The sequence below is a fragment of the Somniosus microcephalus genome, chromosome 21, assembly GCF_052327205.1.
Source record: "Somniosus microcephalus isolate GS21.2 chromosome 21, FLI_Smic_1.0, whole genome shotgun sequence".
NCBI lineage: Eukaryota > Metazoa > Chordata > Chondrichthyes > Squaliformes > Somniosidae > Somniosus > Somniosus microcephalus.
Genome location: NC_141007.1, coordinates 7161702 through 7174067, shown reverse-complemented (window position 1 = coordinate 7174067; position 12366 = coordinate 7161702). Strand labels below are relative to the sequence as shown.

Below are 12366 nucleotides of genomic sequence, written 5' to 3'. Positions count from 1 at the left end.
TGAGCAGATTCTCTGCTTAAAAACACCAGCTGTCATGAATCCCTGAACCCTGCAATATACTTGATGCTGTGTGAATAATGGGGAAAATCAACTTGATGCTGGTTGCAGAAGGAGCCTTTACTGCAAATTAAGTCCAAACTCTCTCCCTGCCCACTCTCCTGCTCCCACCAATTACTTGTGGTAGGTTCTAGCATCTCAAGCCCCAGCTGTGTGCTGTATACAAACCCCATGCCCACATATACAAGCGGGGGGAACTTGTGTTGTAAGTAAGTTATGGATATAACAAGATTTTTTTTTTTTTTTTTTTTTTTTTTAAATAAAATTCTTACCAATCCATCTCATCAGGGAGGTGACGATTTGAAGGTATTTGGTTTTCTGCACATTGAAGAAGGTGAATGGTCCGAGAAGTAGAGAAAATACAGTCTGTACAATAAAAAGAAAGATGGTTATTAGACACAAAGGAGTACGATTTAGGTCAGAAGTCTAAAACATGGCTCTATGATGAAGTGGCACACAAGACAGAAGAGAGATGTGAACAATTATTCGATTTTCAAATGGTATTAGTTAAGCGATGGTTAACCAAGAGAATTTTGTTGTTCTCTGAATAGTAACATGGGATCCGTTAAGTTTGGTTCTGTCTCTACTGTCACGTTAGTTCTTACTCCCCTCCTCAGGAGTGTTTACACTCGGTAAGTTTTATAGTGCGTCCAGGGTAACAAACAGAAGACCCTTTCTTTACATTGCTTTAGTTACTAGTGTGGTAAACCACTGTTATTGTTGTTCACCGTTGTTGTTGTTGTTGCACACTGTTGTATCTATGCATGCCGCAGCATGCCTCTGCTGGCTCCGCCCCTGGCTCCACCCACAGGCCCAGGTATAAAGGTGACTGCTCTGCAGCCCCCTGCCTTCTTGGAACCCAGTCAACCACGAGAGGCATGCTCTGTTCTGTGCTAATAAAAGCCTTTTAGTTACTCTCCTAACTCTCCGTCTTTTATGAGTAATTGATAGCACATCAATTTTATTAGCAAAAACAAAATGTTGGCACCAAACGCTGAGCAGCAGGCGCTGCAGCAAACGACGGCACCAAACGCTGAGCAGCAGGCGCTGCAGCAAACGACGGCACCAAACGCTGAGCAGCAGGCGCTGCAGCAAACGACGGCACCAAACGCTGAGCAGCAGGCGCTGCTGCATGCCCTCAGACCAACATGCCTGGACCTAGACCCTCAAGAGGCGGGTTCGTCTACCAAGTTCGCACAATGGCTGCGTTGCTTCGAAGCTTACCTGGAAGCCTCAACCGTGACACTAGATGAAACAAACTAAAAATCCTGGCCTCCAAGGTGGGCCACCAAGTCTACACACTCATCCAGGACACGACTACCTACACGGCGGCTATCGATCTGCTAAAAGGACAATACACACGCCCGGTAAATACGGTTTATGCCAGACACCTCCTGAGATCCCGCAAACAGCAGTCCGGGGAATCGGTGGAGGCATTCCTACGGGCACTACAGATACTTGGCCAAGCCTGCGATTGTAAAGAGGTATCGGCCGCGACACACGCGGAGGGACTTATCCGAGATGCCTTCGTTGCGGGCCTCAAATCCAACTACTCCCGGCAGAGACTGCTGGAGAAGGGCGAAATCGACCTGAAGGCGGCAGTGTCCCTCGCGCTCTCGCGAGACGCGGCCCACCGGAATATGGACGCATTCTCCCCTAACCGCTCCGCACCGTGGACGCCGCAACCTTGGGTCATGGGACCGCCACCCCCGGCACCAACTGCTGCAGCGATGTCCAAGGGCCCGAAATGTTACTTTTGTGGCCAGGCAAAACACCCCAGAGCACGCTGCCTGGCGAAAAACGCTACCTGCTCTGGCTGTGGGAAGAAAGGACACTACGTCAGCACCTGCAAAGGTAAAACCGCTAACGCCAGCAGCGCCGCGTGTGAACCGTGGGGGCAGCCATCTTGTCCGCCATCTTGGACACCTCCAGCCGCGTGGGGATCGGGATCATGGGCGCAGCCATTTTGTCCGCCATCTTGGACGCCTCCAACTCCAATCGCGGGTGACCCGGACTCAACCACCGCCTCGTCTGACGACCACAGCGACTCGCTCGACCATACGCTGGCCTCCGTGACGCTGGACCAATCTCTCCCTCACCAACTGTCCAGGTCCATGATGGACATTACGGTAAACGGCCGCACCACTACCTGCCTTTTCGACAGCGGGAGCACGGAGAGCTTTATCCACCCCGACACGGTGCGCAGTTACTCTATCCCGGTCCTGCCAACGCGCCATCGGATCTCTATGGCTTCCAAATCCCATTCAGCAGACGTCGGTGGCTACTGTGTAGTGACCCTTTCAGTAAGGGGCACAGAATACAAAAATTTTAAACTTCTTGTCCTGCCCCATCTCTGCGCTGCCGTTCTACTGGGGTTGGATTTTCAGTGCCACCTTAAAAGTGTCACATTAGCGTATGGCGGACCCCTCCCCCCACTCTCAGTCTGCAGCCAGCAGCTTTTAAATCGCCCGCCGCGCACCATTTGCAGCCTCTCCACGCTTAAAGTTCCCCCCCCCCCCCCCATTGTTCGCTAACCTCACCCGCGACTGTAACCTCACCCGCGACTGTAAGCCCATCGCTACCAAAAGCAGGCGGTACAGTGCCGGGGATAGGAGCTTCATTAAATCCGAAGTAGCAAGACTCCTGAAGGAAGGGATTATTGAGGGTAGCACTAGCCCATGGCGAGCACAAGTGGTGGTAGTGAAGACTGGCGAAAAACAGCGCCTAGTTATTGACTACAGCCAGACGATCAATCGCTACACCCAGTTAGATGCATACCCACTCCCCCGCATATCTGACATGGTCAATCAGATAGCACAATACCGGGTGTTCTCGACGATTGATCTGAAGTCGGCATACCACCAGCTCCCCATCAGGGCTGAGGACCGCCAGTACACAGCTTTTGAAGCTGACGGTCGTCTCTACCACTTCCTCCGAGTCCCCTTCGGCGTCACCAACGGGGTTTCGGTCTTCCAAAGGGAGATGGACCGAATGGTTGACCAGAACGTGCTGCAGGCCACCTTCCCCTATCTAGACAACGTCACCATCTGCGGCCACGACCAGCAGGACCATGACGTTAACCTAGAGAAATTCCTCCGTACGGCCCAGCGGCTGAATCTAACATACAACAAGGACAAATGTATGTTTCGCACCACGCGCCTCGCCATTCTTGGCTGCGTAGTGGAGAACGGAGTCATCGGCCCCGACCCCGACAGAATGCGCCCCCTTATGGAGCTCCCCCTCCCCCACTGCCAAAAAGCACTGAAGAGATGCCTAGGGTTTTTCTCTTACTATGCTCAGTGGGTGCCCAACTATGCGGGCAAAGCCAGACCCCTCATCAAGTCCACCTCCTTCCCCCTGACAGCAGAGGCATGTGCAGCCTTCACTCTCATTAAAAAAAAGATATTGCGAAGGCCACAATGCACGCAGTGGATGAGTCCATCCCTTTCCAAGTGGAGAGCGACGCATCCGACTTCACCCTAGCTACAACCCTTAACCAGGCGGGGAGACCCGTGGCCTTTTTCTCAAGGACCCTCCAGGGCCCCGAGATTCGACACTCCTCTGTCGAAAAGGAGGCCCAGGCCATTGTGGAAGCGGTGCGACATTGGAGGCATTACCTGGCCAGAAAACAATTTACCCTGCTCACTGACCAGCGTTCAGTAGCTTTTATGTTTAATAATAATCAGAGGGGCAAAATCAAGAACGACAAGATCTTGAGGTGGAGAATTGAACTCTCCACCTACAATTACGATATCTTGTACCGGCCCGGGAAACTCAATGAGCCCCCAGATGCCCTATCACGTGGTACATGCGCCAACGCGCAGGTTGATAGACTGCAGACCCTCCACAATGACCTCTGCCACCCGGGGGTCACCAGGTTCTTCCATTTCATCAAATCCCGTAACCTGCCCTACTCCATCGAGGAGGTCAGGACCATGACCAGGAACTGCCAAATCTGTGCCGAGTGCAAACCGCATTTTTATAGGCCAGACAGAGCAAGCCTGATCAAGGCCACTCGCCCCTTCGAGCGCCTGAGCGTCGATTTTAAAGGGCCCCTCCCCTCCTCTGACCGCAACGTGTACTTCCTCAACATAATTGATGAGTACTCCCGTTTGCCATCCCGTGCCCGGACATGACCAGTACCACGGTCATTAAATGTCTGAATGACCTTTTCGCCTTGTTCGGCTTCCCTAGCTATATCCATAGCGACCGAGGCTCATCCTTTATGAGCGATGAACTCCGTCAGTACCTGCTCACGCGAGGTATTGCTACAAGCAGAACCACCAGCTACAACCCCCGGGGGAACGGCCAGGTGGAAAGAGAGAACACGACGGTTTGGAAGGCCGTCCTCTTAAACTTAAAATCTAAGGGCCTTCCGACCTCTCGCTGGCAGGAGGTCCTCCCTGCGGCGCTCCACTCCATTCGGTCACTGCTTTGTACGGCCACCAATGCCACCCTGAAAAAATGTTCACTGTCCCCAGGAAGTCCACATCGGGGACCTCGCTACCGACATGGCTGACGTCTCCAGGACCCGTCCTACTGCGGAAGCACGCGAGGTCCCATAAAACGGACCCCCTGGTCGAGAGGGTGAGCCTCCTCCACGCCAACCCCCAGTATGCTTACGTGGCGTACCCGGACGAGCGGGAGGACACAGTCTCCATACGAGACCTCGCACCTTCGGGTGCCCCTGAAACACTACCATTGCCATCCACCACTACCCACAGCCCAACCCCGGTAGACGGCATGCCGCAGCCCCAGGACCCGTCATTGACCACCCAACCACTCAATGAGACGCCAGATTCAACGTTGGATGCTGCACCATCACCGCCGCCACCACGACGATCAGGACGGCATACAAGGCCACCTGATAGACTTACTTACACGAACCTTCAGTACACTTCACCCCGCCGGACTCAATTCTAAACAAGGGGTGAATGTGGTAAACCACTGTTATTGTTATTCACCGTTGTTGCACACTGTTGTATCTATGCATGCCTCAGCATGCCTCTGCTGGCTCCGCCCCTGGCTCCACCCACAGGCCCAGGTATAAAGGTGACTGCTCTGCAGCCCCCTGCCTTCTTGGAACCCAGTCAACCACGAGAGGCATGCTCTGTTCTGTGCTAATAAAAGCCTTTTAGTTACTCTCCTAACTCTCCGTCTTTTATGAGTAATTGATAGCGCATCAACTAGTTCAATCCCAAATCTCTAAGGAGTCCTTCTGGTCTTCAAATGGCAGAATGACACCACACGCAACCTGATTTTCAGGTTTTAATTGCCAAATTAGTAAATGAATAAATAGCTGAAACAGAACATTGTGCAGTACTTATATTAAACAAAAGAAAAAACTGCATTTATACAGCCTCTTTCACTGTCTCAGCACATCACAAAGCGTTTACCAGTCAATGAAGTGCTTATTTAAGTGCAGTCACTGTTGTAATGCAGGGGAGTATGGCAACCAATTTTCACCCAGCAAGACCCAACAAACAGCAATGGGATAAATGACCATATCATCGGTTTAGTGGTGTTGGTTGAGGGGTTAATGTTGACCAGAATACCCCTGCTCCTCTTTGAATACTGCCTGGAATCTTTTATGTCCACTCAAGACTGTGTTTAATGTTGCATCTGAAAGATGGCACCTCCAATATTGCAGTCCCTGGAGTGGAGTTTGAACACATGGGGCAGGATTTTCATTGTGCTATGGAGTCAGGATTGGAGGCGTGCCGGGGGGGGGGGGGGGGGGGGGGGTGGGGTGGTTAAAATCCCGAAAATCAGGGGTCCCGACCCCAAACCCGCCTCCATGCCAGTTTCAAAGGAGGCGGGTACCCGCCCCGCACTGGGACCCGCCTACCCGAGGTGGGAAGGGATTAGTGCCAATTAACTGCCTGATAACAGGCAGATTTTAGCCTAATCCCTATTTTGAAGCTTGAACTGTGGGATTCCCGACGGCTCCAAACCACGCCAAGTTGGAGTCGTCGGGCCGTCGGGTTGAAGGGCTTGGAGGGGTCAAGATGTCGATGTTCAGGTGAGTGATGTGTGCATGAGTGCAAAGGTAAGTGTATTTGGTGTGTCTAAAGTGATTAAATAAGTTTTACATACCTTTTCAGCCTTCCTTCCTTTAGGCTCCGGGAGTCCCTCATCTCACCGGCACAGAAAGCAGAATGGCTGCGAACTGTCAAAAGTGACAGCCTGCAGCTTTCTGTGCAGGAGAGATTTCTAACCGAGTCTGTGGAAACTGATATTTCATCTGTCAAACAGATGAAATTTCAGTCCGAGACATCACCTGTTGCCGGGTGGCCCTTAATTGGCCTGCTGAGCCCACTGGGCGGGCTCAACAAGGTCAATCAAGTTAAAATCGCGTGGATTGGCCACATCTCGATGGAGGCGGGACAACAACCCCGAAAGTTGTAGTCCCGCTTCCAACCTGACTCCCGAGTTAAATTCCTGCCCATGATATTCTGACTCTGATGAGAGTGCTACCGAGAGCCAACAACAACTTTAGAGCAATATAGAGCCTTTAACATAGCAAAACATCCCAACAAGAGCGTTATCAATCAAAATTTGACACCATGCCAAAGGAGGAGATATCTGGACAGGTGACCAAAAGCTTGGTCAAAGAGGTTGGTTTTATAACGCAAGTCTTTCTTTCTTACTTCTTTCCCTATGGTGAGATTTACAGTTATTAGTTTGCATCTGGACTATCTCAAGAGATCTGACCTACTGCATCTGGACTATCTCAAGAGATCTGACCTACTAAACTTCAGAAAGCTCGCTTGTGGGGGGAAAAAAAACTATCTACTTCAGAAAAGTAAACTGCTCCTTGCATTAAAATAGAGGCTCAATTGTAAACAATGCATTTTTGATTCAATCTTTTTGGTTTTGCTGGTGTAAATAGTTTGCAGTAAGCATGAGCTGCTGCCTTAGGATGGGTCTGTTGGGACTGCTCAGGACTGTGACCCTCGTTCGAGTACCCCTACAATAAAAACACAGCAGATACAGACGGAGCGAGCAGGACAGACAGAGCTTCTGATTTTGGTCAGGGGGCGAAGGTATAGGCAGCCTTCACTGCATCCATTTACTTGAATTTGATCGAAATTCATGTTCTGAAATACCCAGACTAGACTCTGCTCCTGCGAGTATAACCTAATTGCTCGACATGCTCACCGTACTCTTGGATATAGTCAGACTACTGTTCAGTTGGCACAAGATAAATGGTTTAATGAAGTACCACAGCCAGTATCAGTCCTTTCGGGCCCTATCTTGCAGGCACCACTAGTCAAATGCATGTGTGTGTGTGGGTGAAACACTGAAGGCTAAAAGAATAGGGAGCTGCTCCTTAGAGCCCTGGATTAATGGCTACTGCATCAAACCCGTTTTAACAGGTGTCTGTCCAAGCTGCCTACCTCATGCATCAGATTGAAGACTTCGACACAAGACGACAGCAGAGGTATTTAGCTATTAAGAAACAGGTGTGTTTTGCAATTTAGCAGCAGCCTGAGCCAACTGGTGGAGCAGCAGGGTTTTAGCACACAGTGCGTGGAGAGGAACAGGCCTACAGTGAATACATGGGCTAAAAGATCCATACAGCTTTCTACAGACGCTCTCACCTACAGGGTCCGTAAGGCAGCTTGCAGCACCCGATGAGCAACAGCAGAGTATCAGAATAAAAATTGACACCATTAACTGTGTTGGCTGACTCCAGTCTCTGAATGTTAACTCTTTGAGTATTGAACTTTGTCATGTTGCGTGTTTCATTATATTTCAGTGGAATATGGGCCGCTCAGAGTGGAATACTGAATCTGAATCTACAATTGCTGCAGTATAAATTAGAGGCTATTGTGACACAAGGTCTCCCACAACACTACAGCAAAGTCCAAAGGTGCACTTTCTGAATCCAGTGATTAAAAAAGCCCCATGATCCAGGTAAAACAAAGTGGAATATCCTTTCATTGGGGGATTTGTAATGTGGTGATACTGCATCAGTGGACATGTCGTATTAATAATGTTTTTTAAACAATGATCACTGTCCTGAAAAACCCATGTGGCAAGATTTGGGACTGCAGCAGGGAACACATTCAGAACCACGGGGGCAATTTTAACTTAACCGGTCCTGTGGGAAATGGACAGGATCAGGTCGGCTGCCCGTTTTACATCCCTCTCAATTTCACTCTCCCTCGACTTCAATGGCGAGTAAGAGATCGAGCGAGGTGTAAAATGGGCAGCTGTCAGCTGCTGACCGGAGTATAAAGCAGCCCCTCCGTGGCCAAGGAAGGGTTATAGCTTCCTTAAATCTGAAAATCACATTTTATTTGGGAAGTTTAGCATAACTGAAATTTGATAAATTTACGACACGAGGATCAGCAGAGGTTCATGCCAGAGATAATGCGAATTATTCAATAAATCAGGTAAAATGCTAGAAATCAAGGATTGCCAAGCAGAGATATACAGACATACCCCAACCCACAGCTGAAGCACCAACACACCACACTTGCAGTTTGTATTCCTCCACCCCTTCAATTCAATTTTTATTTGCCATATATAACCAGTAAAAGTACAATTACAATGGAATGCTTACTCCCCGTAGGGACGCGTCAGCTATTCATACAGCGCCGCGTTCAGAAAGTCAATACAATGGCTTCCCGTATGGCAGCTCAACAGAAGAATAGTTTGACATTGTGGCAAAGCCACCAAGAGACTCTTGCAGTAATGTATATAATTGCCTTTAACAGGGGTTTGTTACCTTTAAATGTTTGCTCTGTATAAATAGTGCGGGTTCGGTAAAATGTTGATCCAGCGTGATGACGTCATCACATCAGAGAGGAGAGGTGTTGTGTCGGTACCTTTCTACCTAGACACAATTTAGGACTCAGAACTCAGAGATTCAAACATGAAGTGCTTTATTGGAAGGAAAGGAAGTTCTGGAAAGTTCCGAACAAAGAGCTAAACTTAACAGAGAACACCCAACTATTTATCTCCTGTAACAGCGCCACCACAGGTGGGAGGAGAACACACAATAGAACACACAATACATAACATTTCCTCCCCTCTTAAATGGAAGGTCCACGTTATTCCTCAACAGGTAAGTTACTTTCAATGCACTCAACGAACCTAGGGTAGAGGTAGACTGCCTCAACCCCTGACTTTACCCTGGGGTTTATTCTGCCCCAGTCTTGTGGGTAAGTCACTAAGCCTACAGATCCAAGCGTCTTGGAGGCCGCCGCTCTCTGACAGGATACCGGCAGTCATCGCTGGCTTCCACAGCAGTAGGCATTGACACAGGCCTGGATGGAGAAGGTGTCAGTCGAAAGTCAGGAGTTTGCACAGGTGGAACAGTCTCTTTGACTTCCTGTGTTGGAGAAGAGCACTGTGGCAAAGGATGCTGGTTTGTGGTATCATCCGGAAACAGTTCAGGCCAACCAGCCGTTGGAGCCTCTGCGGCTGTCTCTGCTCCTAGCAACAGTTGATCTGTGTGTCTTCTCCAGACGATGTCCTCAGCAGTCTCAACCGTGTACGACACAGGGCCCGTCTGCGCGATCACCGTAGCAGGAACCCATTTCGGTCCAGTGTTGTAGTTTTGAGCTAGGACGTGCTCTCCAGGGTGAAACCGTCTCTCCTTGGCTCTTTTCTCTCTCTTTTCAACTTGAGCTTGTTGTTGACAATGGACAACCTGCTCTGCCCTTGGAGGTTTGAGTAAGTCAAAACTTGTCCGCAACTGCCTCTTCATCATGAGCGAAGCGGGGGAAGTTTTGGTTGTGGCATGCGGCTCGTTCCTGTAGGACAACAGGAAGCTGTTCAGACGTTGGTGGATTGAGCCCTGACCTTGCGATGCCTTCAAGGCGTGCTTCAAAGTTTGCACAAACCTTTCTGCCTGGCCGTTAGTAGAGGAATGATAGGGCGCAGACCTGATGTGTTGGACACCATTCACATGCAGGAAGGTTGCAAACTCCTGTGATACAAATTGTGGACCGTTGTCACTTACGAGTTGTTCTGGTGAGCCATAACAGCTGAACATCTCACCAAGTTTCTCAATTGTTTTCTCTGCCGTGGTAGACCTCATCACAGCGACCTCCGGCCACTTGCTACGAGCGTCCACAACCACCATAAACATCATCTCTTCGAAAGGACCGGCGAAGTCCACATGTACTCGCTGCCACACTTCTGCAGGCCAATCCCAGGGGTGTAGGGTTGCCAGCTGTGGAACATTCCGGACCCTTTGGCATGAGGAACATGTTTTGGCTTTCTCCTCAATATTCCCATCGAGACCTGGCCACCAGAAGTAGCTTCTTGCCATTTCCTTCATCCGAACCATCCCACTGTGGCCTGTATGAAGTTGTTGCAGTATAGGTTCCCTCAGAGGTGGCGGAATGATGACACGGCGTCCCCAAAGAAGACAACCTGCCTGGACGGAGCACTCATTTCTTTTTGAAACGCAAGATTTCAAACTAGGAGAATCTCCTATAGCTCTCCCTCGAATGACATCGTCCATTACCTCAGACAGGACTGGATCGTTGCGGGTGTACCTTCGCACCTGAACTGCAGTGACAGGTGCTCCCTCCACTTGTCTAAAAGTAGAAGATGATGTCTATCGGACGAGGCTCTGGGGGAGTAACAGGCAAGGGTAGCCTCGAGAGACCGTCTGCTTTGCCGTGCAAGTCTGATTTGCGATATTTGATGTCGTATGTGTGTCCTGACAACAGTAAAGCCCACCTTTGCATCCTGCTTGCAGCGAGAGACGGAATTCCGGTGTGGGGCCCGAAGATTGAAGTCAATGGACGGTGGTCCGTCAGGAGTGTGAACCTTCTCCCAAACAGGTACTGATGAAATTTTCGAATTCCAAAAACGATTCCCAAGGCCTCGCGCTTGATCTGCGCATAGTTACTCTCGGCCTTGTTCAAGGTGCGTGAGGCGAAGGCGATAGGTTTCTCTTCACCCGAAGGCATGATGTGGGATATGACTGCTCCCACACGATATGGTGATGCATCACATGCTAGCTGCACGGGTAGCTTTGGGTCGAAGTGTGTCAGGACCTCCGATTTCAGCAATGCTTTCTTTGCTTGGGCGAAAGCTTCGTTGCACAGTTCAGTCTATTTCCATGTTTTGCCTTGACATAGCAACTGATGTAACGGCTTCAGCAATGTTGCTAAGTCTGGAATAAACTTCCCATAGTAGTTAAGTAGCCCCAGAAATGAACGTAACTGGCTCACATTCTGGGGTGCTGGGGCCTCCACGATCGCCTTGACGGCGCCTTATGCAGGCCAGTAGCGTCAATCACATGCCCCAGGTACTCAACTGAAGACTGAAAGAATTCACATTTGTCTTTACGAACTCTGAGTCCGTACTCTTTCAGTCGTCGTAGTGTCGCATCCAAGTTCAGAAGATGATCCTCCTCATTTGTCCCAGTGACAAGGATGTCATCCAGGTAGCACTGGACTCCTGGCAGTCCAGTCAAAATCTGATCCATTGCCCTTTGGAATAGAGCAGGGGCCGACGTAATTCCAAACAGAAGGCGGCAGTACCTGTATAGCCCCTTGTGTGTCACAATTGTCAGCAGCTCCTTTGATTTGTCATCGACATGCATTTGTAGATAAGCCTGGCATAAGTCTATTTTGCTGAACTTTTGCCCTCCGGCCAGGCCCGTAAAAAGATCAATGAGGGGAAGAGGTTACTGTTCCGCAGACAGCACCAGGTTAATAGTCACTTTAAAATCCCCGCAGATTCAAACAGATCCATCCTTTTTCAGGACAGGAACAATGGGTGTGGCCCATTTGCTCACGCTCACAGGCTCCAGGACTCCATTCCCGACTAAGGCCTCCAAGTTAGCCTCAACTTTTGGCCTAATTGCATAGGGTACAGGTCGGGCTTTGTGAAACTTCGGCTTGCTGTCAGGTTTAATGTCCAGTCTCACGCTGATCTTTTTCATGCTCCCAAGTTCCCCATTGAAGAGTTCTGCATGTTTGTTTAACACTGCAGTCAGACCTGACTCCCCTTTTGACATCATGCGGACTGCAGGCCAGTCCAGCGTGATTTTCGATAGCCACGCACGTCCCAATAGCGATGGGTAATTTCCCTTTACCACATATAGTGGCAGTTTTGCAGTCTGTCCGTTCAATTTAACTGTCACCTCAATGACGCCTCTCATGGCCACAGGTTCACCGGTATACGTCTTTAGCACAATGTTTGTTGGCTGAAGGGTAAGATGCTTTAGCATTTTGTTGTAGACAGTGTCTGAAACAAGGGACACAGCCGCGCCTGTGTCCACCTCCATCCGCACTGATTGTCCCTCCACCAGTGGTGACACCCAGTAGCCATTTG

At 49.8% G+C, this 12366-nt stretch overlaps 1 protein-coding gene across 2 annotated transcripts in view; it reads right to left on the bottom strand.

Moving 5' to 3' along the window:
- The window catches only part of slc38a12 (solute carrier family 38 member 12), a 303056-nt gene that overhangs the window by 97175 nt on the left and 193515 nt on the right, over positions 1-12366 (bottom strand). The window contains exons 1-2 of one of the 2 annotated variants that reach the window (XR_015073027.1): positions 8795-10754; positions 338-423 (exon numbers count right to left, since the gene is read on the bottom strand). Coding sequence is in view for 1 of the 2 variants with exons in the window: in XM_085963226.1 (XP_085819352.1) it covers positions 330-423 (94 nt within the window). In the remaining variant the exon portion in view is untranslated. Of the gene's footprint in view, positions 1-329; positions 424-8794; positions 10755-12366 lie in introns of those variants that run through there. The other variant, XM_085963226.1, reaches the window with a different exon arrangement.